General features: G+C 36.6%; 1 protein-coding gene across 1 annotated transcript in view; it reads right to left on the bottom strand.

Annotated features, from left to right (window-relative positions):
* Positions 1 to 1,990: 1,990 nt before the first annotated feature.
* Positions 1,991 to 17,190, bottom strand: part of CASD1 (CAS1 domain containing 1) — a 33,235-nt gene continuing 18,035 nt past the window's right edge. The window contains exons 8-18 of the mRNA XM_084307004.1: positions 16,958 to 17,172; positions 15,484 to 15,909; positions 14,993 to 15,082; positions 14,308 to 14,427; positions 11,923 to 12,079; positions 10,266 to 10,345; positions 9,092 to 9,193; positions 7,606 to 7,746; positions 6,993 to 7,070; positions 6,038 to 6,130; positions 1,991 to 4,962 (exon numbers count right to left, since the gene is read on the bottom strand). Of these exons, the coding sequence (XP_084163130.1) occupies positions 4,696 to 4,962; positions 6,038 to 6,130; positions 6,993 to 7,070; positions 7,606 to 7,746; positions 9,092 to 9,193; positions 10,266 to 10,345; positions 11,923 to 12,079; positions 14,308 to 14,427; positions 14,993 to 15,082; positions 15,484 to 15,909; positions 16,958 to 17,172 (1,769 nt within the window). The 3' untranslated portion in view covers positions 1,991 to 4,695. The remainder of the gene's footprint in view (positions 4,963 to 6,037; positions 6,131 to 6,992; positions 7,071 to 7,605; positions 7,747 to 9,091; positions 9,194 to 10,265; positions 10,346 to 11,922; positions 12,080 to 14,307; positions 14,428 to 14,992; positions 15,083 to 15,483; positions 15,910 to 16,957; positions 17,173 to 17,190) is intronic.

The raw sequence follows: 17,190 nt of genomic DNA, 5'->3' as shown, positions 1-17,190 counted from the left end.
ATTGTCCTATTCCTTATCTGTTCTGATTGATGCATGAGTTTTCCTGGTGTATATTGTGCATGCCCACAGTATTAAGCTGATTTCAGTGCCAGAGAGTACAATCACTTCCATATAACTAATGTACTGTATCTTTTTGTACTTTGGACATTTTGGACAATTTGTAAACACTGATAACTTTTTATATTTGTTACATTAAGAAAATAATCTTTCAAATGTATGTATTAATAAATATCAAACTTTTTTTCTGTCTCATGATCTCTCCTGAAGGTTTTAACAGGGAAATCAAAACTTCAAACTAAGCAACAGATTCAAAGGATTGTAGAGTCTGTTGTATGGGATGATATAACTTGCCTTACAGTTGCACACAGAAAGTGTTGTATAAGCATGAAAGCTGGTGCAATATGATGCTCAGAAATAGTATTCCACATCTATTAGGCATTAATTTTGTAGAGTTGATAAAAATATAATGAGCAAAGTTATTTTTGAAAGAAACAAACACAAAACCTAAGCTATTTATGTTGAAAATGGGCCTTGTTGCTTTACCAGACATTTAATGTATTTGATGACTTGTAAGCAATAAAATTTAAAATCTGTCCATTCATTCATCTGATTATTTTAAAAGAAATTCATCTGAATTGAGGTTCCTTGTTTTTCACTAGATGGTGGTAGTTTAGCTCAAGTGGCTTTTTTGCATTTAAGTTTTTCTGATGCTTCCCTAAATCCTCAAAGACAGAGTAATGTAGGACCTAAAGGGCTCCAGCTGTCACAGCCCGCATCAACAGTTCTTGACGTTTTACCTTAAAGCGTCACTGTTTCCAGCTGACACTTGTGCTTTGTCTTTTTTTCTCCCTGTAATGTTTTCTCTTTCAGAAGCTGCCTGTTCATTGGGACATTGCCTTTTAAGCACAAAGCTGTATCTGCTTTAAAATTGCTCTGTGCATGGCTACGTTTTTGTGGCTGGGGTTTCCCAGGTCTCTGCTAAGAGAAATTCTGACTAATTTAGGAATTCAATTCTCAAGAAGAGACTTTAAAATTGAGTTACTACACTGTATAAAGACCAAAGTAGTCAGTTGCTGGTGTTCCCCCTCCTATCCCTCTTTTTATGACCCTGTTCCTTGAAAACACAAAAACTTATTTCAGAAAAAGCGATCATTTTTAAGCCTTGGACTTAAATACAACTCCTTGGCCAGTAATTAAAAGAAGCCCCCAGATTCTTTTTAGACACGTTTCGTACAAGTGTAACAATTGCAGCAAAGTATGTACTGAGTGCTCAGGCTGGATGACCACATCCACTTTGCATTGCAAACAGGACAAACCCAACTTGTTGTTTATGTTGCCTAACCTCAAAGGTCCTATTTTGCAAAGCTGCCCTGAAGGCCAAGCGTAAAACTGACCACTGAGTCAGTTTCTGAAAGAGCTGAAATAAAGAGCAACTCGTCCTTACTTTCCAAGTGGCACACATCACACCTAGCTCATTCAGATTGTACCAAGGAAGAGATTTCACCAGGCTCCTAAGTGAACATTCTGATTTTCCAACAGCTTTGCATGACCATCGGGGGAAGTAAATCAGAAAACCAGCTAATGAACACTGAGATGGATGTTAAATTAAAAAATTACCTTTTTTTTTTTTTTTGCTGTAACAATTTTGAGTGAAATCAGCATTTGGGTTTCGACTGCTAATTTCAAATGTATGAGCTGTCAGCGCTCTGAAACAGAAATGAATGGAATGGATTTTAAAGTGATTTATAGTTGACTAAATATTGTAAATAGTATTGGTTTTGGATCACGACAATTTCTGGTAACTTCAGGATGATGTGACAATCAATTAAATACCTACTGAGCTACTCCCTTCTTATTTGTACTAAGATAGAGGAGTGCCAGGGTATTGAAGGCAATTTCTTAAGCTGCTGTGTATGTGCATCAAGGATCAGGTTGTACCAGCAGGTGCTCCGTGTATTCTGAGAGGACTCTGATGATGTAGGTGATGGATATTAAGCACACCTGAAACTATTTTATGCTTGAAAGCATCAGGCATTTGAGGTAAGTTTAATAATAAATTATTTATTTTTACTTATTAAAATAATTACCACAGAAGCATAGATTTATAAAGCTGGCTAAAGACACTTAACAAAGAACTAGAAATAGTTAAAATTGGTGACAGAGTGGTACGGTCACAGCCTCCTTCAGCAATGTACAGTGACAGTGGGAACTGGTATTGTAATGAGACTGTTGCAACCACATGAAGTAGAAAGCACTACGGCTGTCTTTGTAAATGTACAGAATGTCAAATCTAATAAATAGGAAAAACGTCAGTGATGGCTTTGCCTGTTTATTACCTAACAGTCCCTGGGCACCTCTTTGCTATGGCAGTAGGGGGTATGGATAGGAGTAGGTGGTACACGACCCAGGATTGAAGAAGGGGCCCTGACTGCACAGGCACGGGGCTTCTGGTGTGGTGGAGAGGAGGAGAGAGCATTTACAGCTCTTAGCTCGGGTGCCATAACAGCCCCACACCTCCTTGTGTACTCAGGGAGAGGAATTCCCCCTCTGAAGCTCCTCCTTCTATTAACTACTTTGTGGGGGACCTGAATAGGTAAACTCCAAAGCGAAGTTCCTTACCACAAGGGACTGCAGCCCAGCTCGAGTCAGGCCATAAGAAGTTTTTACTTCATCGATGCCGCTCCCATTACAAAAATAAGCATCCACAGCACATTTATTTAATGTTTAAATTACTTCATATTTGTACATAACCTGAAAATATATTTATCCCACATACAGTAAACAAGTGCATTATCTCAAACATTAAAAATAAATCTTTTAACCAAATCTGTACAACAGATAAATAAAATTATATCTACAACACTTAACTTGTGAAGAACAAAACAAAAATTATCCCCTCAAACTCACATTTCGCCGTTACCCTAATACTGGCACAGATGGTTACAGATCCTACGTACCAGTGTTGACCTATATCATTTCTTCCAGTATCCAGTAATATACTTGTCAAGGAGGATAACTTTCCAAACATTGGAAATAATGTACCAAAGAACAAACAGCTCAGTATCTTGCCAACAGCTTCAAAACATCTGGCAGACTTAGTAAAACTGCTGAATTTTGGGGAAGTGATTTCATTATTTTTTTTATGATGAATAATCACTTGTAAAAAGAAATTATTCTCTTCACCAAAATCAAATTTGGAGCCATTCTTTAATTATTTTTTTTTTTAAACTGCCATTGGTGTCTCTTTTTCCATGATTCAACTGGGACAACATCAAAAACATCCAGTATCACTTAGGATTCTTACTGCTTATGATCATACATAATTGCACGTACGCTGGGATAACAATATTGTAGTCATGTTTTTGACTGCTAAAAAGTAACCAGAACATGATGTAAAAGAAACAAGGTCAAACTATTACTTGAACAAAAACCACAATTCCGGGGGAAAGTACCATAACTTCACCAAGTGGAACTTAAATTCCAGCTTGTCACTTCCACAGATTTTCCTTTTCATGCCAAAGACTGGGTTCAGAGTTCAAATTATGGTAATGAAGAACAGCACTGATGAAAAGGGTGGGGGAAAATGTTCCTCCAACAGCTTCAATCTCATTTGATTCGTAATTTTGACGCCGAACCATCTGCAAGCAACAGGATGTCTGCTCAGTCCCTCTTCCTCGTGGTACCAACAGATTGACTCCCATCCTTTTAAACGAAAACATCATCACAAGACAGAATATGGCACCAGTTTCCTAATCAGACCTGGTTCAAGGTCACTGATGGCCTAGAAAGGTTCAAAGATCACTGTTCCCCTGTTCTCCCATTTCCTTAAGATCTGATGAAGTGGATATGATGGATTTCATTTGACTGGAAAAAGATGGAATTTCTCCAGAATTTTCCAATATTCAGCTGAGAAAACTATTCATCTGGTTGTCCGCTGGGACTGCACAGAAAGAACCGCACATAGGCAAAGAACTTCAGGGGAAAAAAACAAATCAAATATTTTCTCTGTATATTTAACAAGAGTTTCAACCTCATAATTCACCATATTTCCTCGAAATGTCTTAAAAACACACGTTATGTAAAGTTGTATGTAATCTTAAGTCACTGAATTGGTGATGACTTTCTATTTCCACGTATAAAGGGTTTCACGTAACATATACAACCTCCACCTAAAACAGTCCCTCCTGAAGAGGTTACTGCTTTGTTTAGGAAAATGCCCTGGTTTACCAGAGAAGTAACCTCATGCTCCACACCAGCTAGCGGTGCCCATTACCTAAGGATGGCAGGTTTGGTCTCTTCTTGCTTCCTGCTGAGAATGCCTAGAGCGTGCGTTACCTACATGCAGCCCTCTGGCAGCAGCCACTCTTCATTCGTTGACCCAAGGCGTGGGTAATTCCATGACGGGCGCGTGATGCTGCTGTGCCATTTCACTTCACCTCTTTTGTCACGTTTAAACAGATATGTAAACAGAAATATATCCAGTAGAAAAAGACTCATTTTCACATGCGATTCTGTACAGTGCATTCTTGTTTCTGGGATTCTTTAAGAATGCCGTTTTCACACAAAATATGTACATTTCTGCTATTTACATTTTCCACACTTCAAGTCCATGTCTTCCTGTACTTCCAGCTGAGAACTTCTGTTCAGGCAGATGCGAAATAAACCTTAAGAAAAGTTTTCAAGAACCTTTTCAAGTTAATGCCTTGACTGATCTTGCATTGCTGAGAAGAGGAGGAGTCCGAAAAAAAATCCAGCTATGCATAGCAACCTTTTCAGCAGAGTGGAGTTATCTTTAGGAACCATGATCTGTGCTAGATCGTTAGTGATCTGAGAAATTTCATGTGCCACACACACAAATATAAAAGTGCTGACAATAACATTAAACATCGGATATCCAGGAATGAGCACCAAGATCCCCTTTGTGTCTGCTGCCAGCCAAATGTGGTATTGGCAAATGAAAAGCTGCAAGAAAAAATAAAGTGTTTAAAAATACTTACAATTTTTTTTGCTCATATGAAGAACACATATTGCTACTGCATCAGGTGCCACAACGTACTTCTGCTCAAGTCAGACAAATAATGTACTTTCAGGAGCTGTATTCCACGTCTTTGCTATAAGCCACCTCAGATGAGGCTCAGCAACTGAGCTAGCAGACTATTTGCCTGGTACAGTGCAGAGCAAAATGAGTTTGCTGAGCTCTTACCTGAATAAGGCATAAGGAAGCATCATTTATATTGTATGAGAACAGATACACAATTTATATTGTACGTGCTCAGCTACTGCCCCTCTGCTGAGGGACTTACTCATGTACCCACAAACAAAAGGCAGTGCTTTAACAGCTGATGAACGTGAAAGCCCCTGGAGCTGACAAGCACCTTAAAGTTCACCATGAATCAGGATAGTGAAAACAAGATCCTTAAAAAAAATAAATGCAATCTTATGCTACACATACACTGTATTACAGAGTTTCTCCTAATTTTTTCATGTAAATTAATTTTCCTTTAAAAACTAAATTGTAATAATACAATAAAATTAAACATTTACTATTAATAAAGAGCAAATAAAATGGAAAGCAAGATGATTCCTACTGTTTCAAAATATTCACTCAATGGAAGAAGAAAACTTGCTCTAAGAATGGTTTTGCTTGTAAAGATACATTTCTTTATTAATGCAGCAAAGCTTTCTAAGGCAAACTGTTTTATAAGTGGGATTATACTAGACAATATAATTAATGCTGATTCAAAAATGATTTCAAATGTATCTTCCAATTGCATACATGCCACAGCTTACCTCAGCATTAAGCCCCAACTCTCACAGCCTTAAAGTCACCACCCCCAAAACAGTGTAAGAGATAAGTAAGATCGATACTCTGAGACTGCTATTTCAGCAGGGATTTCTTAGTGTGGATGGAAGTTACAACACTAAAACAGGTCAAGTAGGATTAAATAAAGCAATACATGAGTTTGGTACTTATCTTAATACTTCAATTTGCATAACAAAACATCTTTACATTTCTAAACTGAAATTCTTTGCTTACCTCTAGAGAAATTTTGCCAAACCAGGCAAAGAAAGAGCTATATACAGATCGCACATATCCAGGAATGTTCCTGATGAGGATGAAAGCTAAAATCTTAAGAAAGAAAAAAAAAAACAGAAAGAAAAAGAGTGACTGTGGGTGACAAGTAGGTCACACACACACACAAAAAAAACTTTATTCATTTTAATCATACTAAAAGTGCATCACAAGAATATTTATTCTCTTTCAAATCTAACATATAAATAGTTTATACTTGAAGTTGGTTTGAAAATTGCAAGTCTTATAACTTGCTATACTATTGCAATATGTTTACAGCTTCAGTAGAGTCATGAGAAAAATGGCTACAAATATAACTTAACCTTCAGTTTTTGAAGACAAAGTGTAGAAAAGATGTTGAGATGGGCGTATTAACATTAAAATACTTAAGTCACACATGCTGTCCCTCAACTGGACAAGCTACAAGTTAAAAAAAGAAAAAAGACAAAAAGAAAGAAACAGAGGGGATAGGATCAAGCAGCAGGGACTAGGTACAGCAGGGAAGACAGTAAGAGAAAAATTTAACTTAAAACCACACACATGACCCTGCAGCTCACCTCTTCTCTAAAAGTAACCACAGGGCTCACTTAGTACATTAACACTGCCCAAACTGTAATGCTCCCCTACAGCTCTCTCCTTTTACCACTGCTGTGCAATTAGCCAGAAGTTGGTTTTGGCCTTGAATCGTGTATGAACGTACACTAATGACATCAAGGTTAATCGAAAGCACAATCACAGGATGCAATTTCAGTAATAAAAGAATGAAAAACAGTGAGCAGTGTAGTTAAATCCTTTTTCAGACATGAAGATGAAGCCAATTATCTGACATTCCATGCTAAAGCAAAAATATTATATTTAAAAACAACAAAAAAAAACAACACTCTAGATTTGTCACTGTAAGGAAAAGGAATACAGTTACCTGCACCACAGAAACAGAAGGATGCAGTTCATTGCACTCCGTTTTGTTTTTACAGCTACTAGCCCAAATGGAGTAGGTCTAGAAGACAATAAAAATCAGTCTGGGTAATGACTGTATGTAACATTTAAAACTGAACCAACAGACAAGTTGTTCTGAAATGCTTCAACAATAATTGGTTCATTAAGATTTGGGACAGTAATAGAAAGAATAACATTGTGCTTAACTTTGTGTTTCTCTGAAATTCTTCTTTGCAGCTGATGAATACCAGACTTATTCACACCCAAGGATGAAAACATACAGTTGACTTTTTTTTTTTTAACCACAATTAGACAAGTGATCAAGAGTGACACACAAAATTGATTAAAAGCAACATTATCTGCCATATTAGTTACAATCTAGTTTTCTTGTAATTTTTGCAATGACCTGGAAAAGCCATGTTTTCATCTACAGTTGACTGAAAAGACATTTCAGTCTGCTTAAAAATACACAGCTGAAATATCCCCACATCAGGAGCTGATTTTTAAAATCAATGTGTTTCCTGAACAAGAACTTCAGAAAGCGGATTCTGTACAGAGTTACAAGCTTGATTGTAATAGTTGAACTAGATACATACCATAAAGGATACAATTGAAATAAATAATAAAACATTTGAAACTCTGTTGGAGAAAAGTGCATCTCCCTTTCCTTCTGAAATCATCTGACGTTTCTGCAATGCCAGATAAATAAAAGCAAACAGCATCCCATGAAAAACCACCTGTGGAAGACAAACAATGCAGTGAATATCTCATGGCTTTTACATGTACTTCAGGTAAAAACTTTTTCAGCAGAAATGCTACTGTAAAATCTGTTTGTAATACCAAAGCCTAGAGGTCAGAAGTCCCTTTCCCAGATTTACTGAAACTAGCAAAAAAAAAGGCTTCCTACACTGGAGTGCTCTAAGCTGCATTTTTAACTCACCTCAAAAACTAAAATGAAGTATTCCTACTAATGCTTCCCAGAGTGTTAAAGACATGAAATGTAAAGACAATGAAATTTAAAGCAGCTTTCAAAGTACCTACTATCCTCTCTGCAACCTATGCCAGCACCAAAAAGTGTTTACTCTGGGGAAAAATCTCTGCACTCTGGCCTTCTCCAAGCTGGCAGGTGAAAACATCTTCACAAAGCACTGAAAGTGCTTTCCTCTCACAGACACAATTCTTCAGCAGTGTTTTATGATGTTATGCCAAGTTCTCATTAGCTACCAAAATGATGCTGTTTCAGGCCCACGCACTGTTAAGTCTTCAGTATTAATTTGGGACTTCCTCTTTAGCAGCATCACAGAATACACACTGCTTACAGCCAACAGAGCTCCACGTCTGAGATGTTGCAGTGCAGTGCACCATGAACTCCACAAATTTAAGTTACTGAAGATCATCGGAGGAAGAAGCAAGCATGTGATCCAGTTAAGGACAGCAGATAAATGCTCTCATCTTAAACATTCTGCCTACCTTTCCAAGAAATGAAAAAAAAAAAAAAAAAAAAAAAAAAAAAGATCAAAAAAAAAAGAACAGTTTCTCTCTGTTGTTCTATCCTCAGCATTGCAGGGTCAATAATGGGGAAAAAATGCACTTTGCCACTGTAAAACCATTTGAACATTTGAAAGTATGTGCAATAGTCCGGTTTTGGCATCAAGATTCCAATTTTAACAAAACTGTTGTAAAAGTTACCTTAAAAGAAATACATGTTTAATTGATACAACTTTCAAAAAGCATTAAAAAAGCCACCAAAACAGTTTGTTTTGTATTTCAATAGCCTTAAGTGCTGCTGGTAGTACATTGTCACAGTAAAATTTTTGACTAAAGACAAAATAAAGATCATATTTATTTTAAGCAACTAAGCAGGATCCAGCAGCAAGTAAGTCAATGTCTATCTTTAAAGCAAGGTTTTGACAGACATCTGCAGAATTAAGATGGATGTGCTTTAATCGTGAAATGAACAATTCACTGTGACAGACTCTTGCTTTCTCTAGAGGGAGGGAAAACAACCATCCCCCACCCTCCAGACTGAAAAAGAAAAAAGAACACTTAAAAGTACAGTATAGGAATGCAAATGTTACATACATAGCGATCTAACTTCCACCTAAACCACCATTCGTAGACATTCCCATTCAGTTCAAAGCACTTGGACAGTGGCCAAAATGAAAACACCTTCTCAAATGCACCCTGTAATTTAACAACAACAAAAGCATTGCAAAAGCATTAACGTTAATGTCAACCAGGTTTACTACATTTAAATCATTCAGCTGTCTTTTGGTATTATGTTACCCCAATTTCAGCACTATAAATCATCTGACCTTGAAGTTAAGTGGCATCACCAAATCAACTGACTTCCTCAAACATTCCCTACCCCTGCCAAAAGCCAAAAAGCAAACAAACGAACAAAAAAAAAACAACCACAAAACCAAAAATACTCCAGATGAAAAAGGTTTTCCTGTTTTGTTTTCCCATAAAGGTGGGCACTTCTTCTATTTTGTTTTGCAGGCTTAAAGGGAGAGATCCACCTATGTGTTGGGAGAACAAATGCATACTCTACAGAAAACTATACTTCAACAGGCTTAAAAATAACAGCAGATTAAAAAACACACAAAAGGCACTGCAAATTATAGGTGACAAACTCTGTCCTTACGCCCCTCATTTTTACTTACAGTATGCACTAAATTGATAAATTACAGAATCACAGAATTGTCTAGGTTGGAAGAGACCAACCTAGATCATCGAGTCCAACCTCTGACCTAACACTAACAAGTCCTCCACTAAACCATATTGCTAAGTTCAACATCTAAATGTCTTTAAAAGACCTCCAGAGATGGTGACTCCACCAATTTAGCATGAGAACCAATCTTCTGATAAAGTATCAAAGCCAACAGCAAATCTCTAAGAGACACACATGTCGGTATTGCCATACGCTATCTGATTCAAAACCCAGTAACTTTAGATATAGCACATTCGAAAAAACAAAACAAGAAAACATACCCCAACCAAACAAAACCCGTACATCTCCATATTTATTACACTCGTAGCAGTATACCAAAAACATGTCAAGCATTACAAAGAAATGAGTTAGACACCGTTGTTTTTTTTTTTTTCCCAGCAACTGCACCAATTCAAAACCATGAACAGGTTCAATTTTTCTTGTTTATTTATGATACAGAAGCAAATACTCAAGTCATGAGTGCATTAAAAAGCAGCTAATATTGTTCATCAACACGGATATGAAGAGTAAAAGTTTACAAACCTGAGAATATGACAGAAAATATATACAGGCCAGTAAGCAAATGAGTTTAAGCAGTAATCCGAAGTGCCATAAGCAGTTCCCTGAAGAAAAAAAATAAATTAATCAGTATATGGTCATCAATTTTTCCACTAGCAAAAACAATGAATATTTATACATATTTAATAATAATTGCCAACTATTAGTGTAGCCATGCTCAGTAATAGATGCATTCATAAATATTCAAATCCTACCAGCACTATTTTATCACTAACTATATATTTAGACTTCACATTTTCCTTTAAGCGATTAAAATAAACATTTATAGTAATTACCAGACTGTTAATCCTAAACTAAGCCTCACATCTAAAAACAAGGACAACATAAATAAAGAATCAGAATGTCAGTGTTCAAACAGAAACACTGTTTTAAAGCCTCTGCTTTCACATACATTTCACACAGGTACTTCTAATTCTAGCTGAATGCAAAATAAAGTCCCCAGCAGCTGCTGTTCTGTGAAATAAGTAGAGCACATATTCCTAAACTCGGAGCTACCAGCTGACCTGCTGTTCAGCTTGAGTACGTTAAGGACAAGTGTTTTGTTAAGACAAGCCAGAGAAACTGTTCCTCAAAGCTGTCAACCGATATTAACCTCTACCCAGGCTTCAACACTGCAAACGAGAAATCATCTCCTTCTCTCACCATACAAATTGACAGCTATTAGTAAGGAAGTAAACATAAAAGTTGTCACTAGAAGATTTTCTAATTTCACAGTACATTATTTCTCTGCAATACACAACAGTCATTTCACTGCACCTGAAAGATTGCCTCTGTAGAAATATAAGTACATATATATATATATATATATACATATACACATGTATATATGATGTATTTGCCTTCTAGATGTCTTGTAAAACTGCTAACTGTATTTCTGTAACATCTATTCCTAGCATGTATTTGAGGTATTTCATTTTCATATCTGCAGACTATAAAATTCAGATTTCACTCCATCAATAGGGAAAAAAGATCTAAGACTCTTAGAGTTATTAGTTTTAATTTAGGTGAATTAAATAATAAGCATTACCGCATGATGACAGCTCTTCAATAAACTGTAATCCATGAGAAACTGGGATTTCACTTCAATTTTTATTTAAAATATTCGCATCATAAAAAACACTTTCCAAAGTCCACTTAACATAAGAGACTAAGGGCCTTCACAACCCCCTTTTTGTCTGGACATGGCAGAATTAGTGCTCAAGATGGATCAGGAATGCTAACAGTAGAAAATGGGAACATGTGGATGATCATAGTTCTTGCTAGACCTGTTCCTACACTACAGTAGCAATTTTGACTAGCATAGACCATGTAATATTATGCTTTTAGCTTTCATTCAGTATATCAACTCTTGATAAAATACATTTCTGATGGTCAAAACCCACAGAAAAGAACTCTATGACTATAATCAGAGATAGAGGAGTTCAGTTTCCAGCCGTTTTATTTTTCAATGGACATTTCATTCATCTCTGACAACCTATTTATGTGAGCAGCCATTTATCATACTTTGTGCTGCGTTACAAATGGGCTGAGATCTCCTGACAGTAGTTTTCTGTGTGGTTATGATCTGTAGTAACACGGACACATTTTAAAGCAGAAGAATAATAAAGGAGCATTATCCTACCGTTTGCTTTCTTCTGGACTATCTGAGGCCATGTGGCCAAGGTGGCATAAATGATCATGAACCAGACAGTGACTAATGGCACGAAGTAGTAGAACTGGTAAGGTCGGTCCATCACTATGCACAGTACCACGACCAAGAAATTGAGACGAAATAAAACCTGGAGGGAGTCAGAGGAAAGAAGAACACATTTCCATCCAGGGTATATAAACCGGGAGGCAAAGCTGGGAGAGATGAGGAATATGTTTCTTTAACATTATCCGAAAAGCACTTAAGTATTTCACACCCCACTCCCTGATTACATTCCAGCTGGCACATGGTAAGTATCTCAGGGAGCAACACCAATGCAGTGTGAGACGCAGGCTGCTTATGGAGGACTGGGCCAGTCTAGCCTGACCTATTTTGGCAGTGACAGCAATGAAAACTGGGTCAGATGAACCATCCCCAGCCTTGGGACGGAGTGAGAATGCCAGCTGCTGGATGCTGTCACCACCACCCTGCTTGCACTAACAGCCAACAAGGCTGGCTTGGTTAAAGTCAGGCCAGTGCCCCTGCCCATGCTGCGCCCTATGCTTAATAAGCAGGACGATCCAAGTTACAGTGTGACTCTTAATAGCAATAGGAGGGTTTTGTTTCTTTCTTTAAAATCACTGCTACAGCACACGCTGCCAAACCTGGAAGGGAAACCACAAAAAGAGACACATTCTCCAGTATTCCTACAATGCAAAAAATAAAATAGTTTTCTTCATTAACAAATGTAGCCTCTGCTACACTGTCTCTGAGGAAGAAAAACAAAAACAAACCCAAGAGAACTGATATGGCTGATTGGAAAGTATTTACTTTCTCTCCTTCTTGCCTTTTGAACTGAAAATTTGTACCCACAGGTGTTTTTCCTGAAGGCTCTTCAATTGTGATAGAGTTTCACTCTTTAAGTGAAAGAGAACTTACTCTTTTTTTTTTTTTTCCCCTCCTCCAAAGGAAGCACCTACATCTGATATATTTGTGAAACATTCATATACTTCATATACATATACTTACTACACACACAGGGGTGTGGTATTTCCAATCATATTCTAGATACCAAATGGTTAAACATACATGTACTGTTATGCAGAACTCCACTGTCCTGACTAAAAAAATAAAAATAGCTGGGATCCTGTAACAAGTGAAACAGTAGTGTGAAACATTTGGTGCTGCTATGCAGAGTTTTGAAAGAGGCAGCAAATATTGCAGTGATGCCTCTTGTTCATGTATTAGCAGCTACTTCAGTACAAAACAGTTGGATACTTAATGAAATAACAGTGTGGAAAGTTTTTTTTTTTTTTTTTTTTAATAAATCCAAACCATCACTGATCTGAGGGGAAAAAAGGAAAAGCAAGTGTTTTGGGACACTATTAATGGTCTCAACTAACCAACCACGAAGTTTTTCTTTTCACAAACAGTGAAGAAAAGACCCAAAATGCATGCAGAAATTAAAAGCTTGTACAATGTAAGCACTTGGAAATGACTTCAGTTTAAATCAGAGACAAAACAGTGTTTGTTTCATCTACATAATGACTTGCAGTGCTGGGAGCAAGCAAACCGATGTGCTGAATAACTACCTTTATTCACAGAGGAAGACAAAAAAAAAAAAAGGTCTGTACACAACTGTCTCTTGGATTCACCAAACATTTATCTACTTGTCCAAAAAAAGCCAATAAACCTCCAATAGAAACACGCTAGTAATTAATAGTAATAATAGATAAAAAATAATGGCATGGAGCAGGCTGATGTGGTAAGAACAAAGTAAGGGAAACAAAGTGAAGCACTTCCAGTGACTAATTTTGGGAAAGCCATAATTTTTGCTAAAAATTGAGAGCCAATGAGAACGTTCATACCACCTATCTATGCTCAACAGCAGCTGGAAAGAGGCTGCTCCAAAGCGTGATTCGGTGCATCACAGCTATCCGAGTAAACCTCTTTCTCACTGCTGACTATAGAAGAAACCTAGGAAAATTTAGCCAAATAAGTTTGGAGCCATGGATATCCCTCCTTACTGCCAGCCAGCTTGCCCAGATCATTAGCTACATACTGTTTATAAATATATATTGGAAATTGCTACTGCAATGGAAATGCCATTGCTACATATTGGAAAATACTAGAGACTTGTGATTCTTTTTAGCCTACATACATGTTTTACATTGTAACTATTATGCATATGCCAGGTGTTTGTATCAGATAAACACAAACAGTTCAGATTAGACAGAAACAGTAGCCATTTGGGATTTGAAAACTTTGGTTAAGTAATCTGGTATCACATTATTTAAGGAGTATGGATATGTTAGAGGTATTTTATTTCTGAAAAAAAAAAAAAAAATCCCTATAGAAACATTAAGTATATATTCTTACCTGACACACTCTGTATACGCCAAAGTCCCCTTTTATCCAAAAATATGAGAAGTGCCCATAACCTGTTTGGAACAGATATGCAGCAACCAGAACTCGAATGTGCATGTACACAGGCAAAAACTGTTGAGAAAAATAATGTACCTTTTATAGATAGTCACATAATTGCTTTTGGTTTTCCTTTTTCTGCATTGCACTAAATCAGGCTTACTAAAGAAAAATATTAAGCTGCATTTCTCGTTTATTACTAAGCTCTCTTGTTGCCCTAACCTCTCTGAAAATCTGAATGCGTTCCTTCTATTCATAGCTCTACAATTTCCATATCCTGTAACTAGTTAAGAAGGAATCTCTGAAAGCTTACCTTCAAAAGTTTCAAGTTCTGAACATAAAAAAGTGTTTCTAACAATTAAAAGTAAGTTAACACATCTACATAGAGGAAACAAGTATATTTTTTCATGGGTTGACTAATGCATAAAATTCTCTTATCATTGGAACTGAAAGAGAAAAAAACTAATTCTGCAAATACTATTTCTAAAACTACAGGAACAACGGTATTAATTATTCCCTCTATTCAATTCTATTAAGCATTTGCACTATCTTCCTTTTGAAGTAACATGCCTAAATTGCATTCCCACTTGAAAACATGAAATCCAATCCCACTTGAAAACACAATTTTCAAATCACTTACAGTGCTTGCTCCAGAGATATGATAAATCAAAATAACAAGTTGCATCCAGCCCTTCCATTCATCAGTCTGTTCTCTATTTAACACTTTAGTCTAATGCAAAACAAAATAAGAGTGTTGCTATTCCAAAAAGTACAACGAACATCTACAAAATGAGGAGAAAAAGTTCAAAACAATAAACCACTTTATGGCAAATTGGTCTAAATTGTAAAAGCCTTCCTTCTAATGGACACAGCTCTGTGAGATGCTAATCTGGTCTACATTCTCACATATCTGAGCTACGTTCACTTAAAGATGGACTGTGTGACAACGGCTAAAAATGCTCGCACCCACATGCTTTTAAAAAGATTTTATATCTAATTGCATGCAAACTTTATATTTCTGAAGATGAGTTATGCTGATTTTAAGAATTTTACTTTCAGTAATTAGCAACCAGAAATTTACACTTGAACTGTCAAACAATATTACAAGCACAATGTCAACTTGATCATTACCTCTTTGGTATTTTCGGTATAAAATACCCCCAAAACCAAGATGTAGACGATTGGTATGAAGAAAGATGAGTGTGTATAAAATTTATTTTCCTTCATGAAAAGATTTGCTCTGTCACATAGATAAAAATAGGTCATGATAAGACCGAGTTTGCAGAAGGAGTGTAAGAGCATCTCTAAAGTAGAAACATTAGGAGTATTGATGGCAGGTTTCTTCTCCTCTCCCATTTCCAAATCAGTGCATGATTTGTTCTTCCGATAATTATTCCGGTGAATTAAACTGATAATTAAATATCCAATAATGGACAAAGTAAAGAAACAGAAAGCTAATTTCTGTATCAGAGTGAGAGGAGGCTGAGGCTGGCAGCAGGAGCCATCAATGGGCTTCATTATCTTATTGCAGTAGACATTCATTAGAATCATCGCATTCTGTCAAAGAAATAGGCAATTTTCCGATTAATCTCTAATTTAAAAGTAAAAATTTTCATCATAAGAAATTTTTAAATAGATTGTGATTTGACAGAAAACATGCAATTCTCTCTTATATTTATATAAATTCATAGTAGTCCCCCATACACCTAGCTTCATTCAGCATTAAGAGTCAAAACGTCTCTTCCAAAGAGTAAATCCTTGAGCTTTTTGAGGTAAGCAGAAAGATTTAATCCTAATTAATCCAGGAGTTGGACTTGATGATCCTTGTGGGTCCCTTCCAACTTGGGATATTCTATGATTCTCATTCTTACAACAGAACGGCTCTCTTTATGGCTAAAAGGAGCTATAAAGTGCTAAATGGACCATAAATGAAAAATATCTCACAAGTTTAGGGTCCCCAAGGCACACAGTAATGAATATGTCTAAAACATGACAAATTGACTGAAATGTGTGGCGAGATGATATTTACTCCATTCAATACTTGAAAATAATTGAAACCTGCAAAGGAGCAGAACTAAAACTGACACAGCAGAAGAGCTCAGTCACAGAAAGGACAAACTGATAAAGTTCTGAGAGGCTCACTGCATACGTATCTAGTGATAACATAAGGATTAAAGCCAGTGGCACTTCATGCAACGGGGAGGGCGTACACTATGTGTTTCTCATCCTGTTTATACTCTTTTCTAAATTAAACTATGTGGGCACATAGGAGAAAAAAGACGACTTACTCCTTAGCACTGCTTTATAAATCATTATCGCCCTAAATCATTTACGCAGATGAAGGCATGAAGTTTGCACTCAGGGTCCAAAAGATATAGCTATTTAAAAGTAGCTGTAAACCCACTATGTACCATCATGTTAGATATTATGGTTTTTAAACATCAGTATAACTGACTGACCTCTCACCTACTGGACTTTTCTGAGCAAAATTTCCTGAAGAACGAGAGTCCTCACTACATTCATATTGTCTGCTGCTTCAGAACATACATCTGAAATCTTTTACAGTTAATATTTTATAATGTTGACCAGCACTAAAAATACTTACTGTATCCCTGCTTGATTCAGGGAGATGCAGGCCATCTGAAGACTTCGTAATAGTTTCTTGTGCTATCAGTTTTGATACACTGAACACTTTAACTTTAGCTTTGGAATTTCGGGAGCTGCTGTTCAGAATACGAACAGCTGCTTCATTATAAGCATCTATTTTCTCATTAGTGATCATTTTCCGACTCTCACTCAGCATATCTTCATAAACAGGATCTGAGTTTGAAAGGACAA

Source organism: Netta rufina (assembly GCF_964035555.1).
Source record: "Netta rufina genome assembly, chromosome: 2".
Classification (NCBI taxonomy): domain Eukaryota; kingdom Metazoa; phylum Chordata; class Aves; order Anseriformes; family Anatidae; genus Netta; species Netta rufina.
The sequence above is the reverse complement of the archived record's forward strand: the minus strand, read 5'-3'. Positions and strand labels throughout refer to the sequence as shown.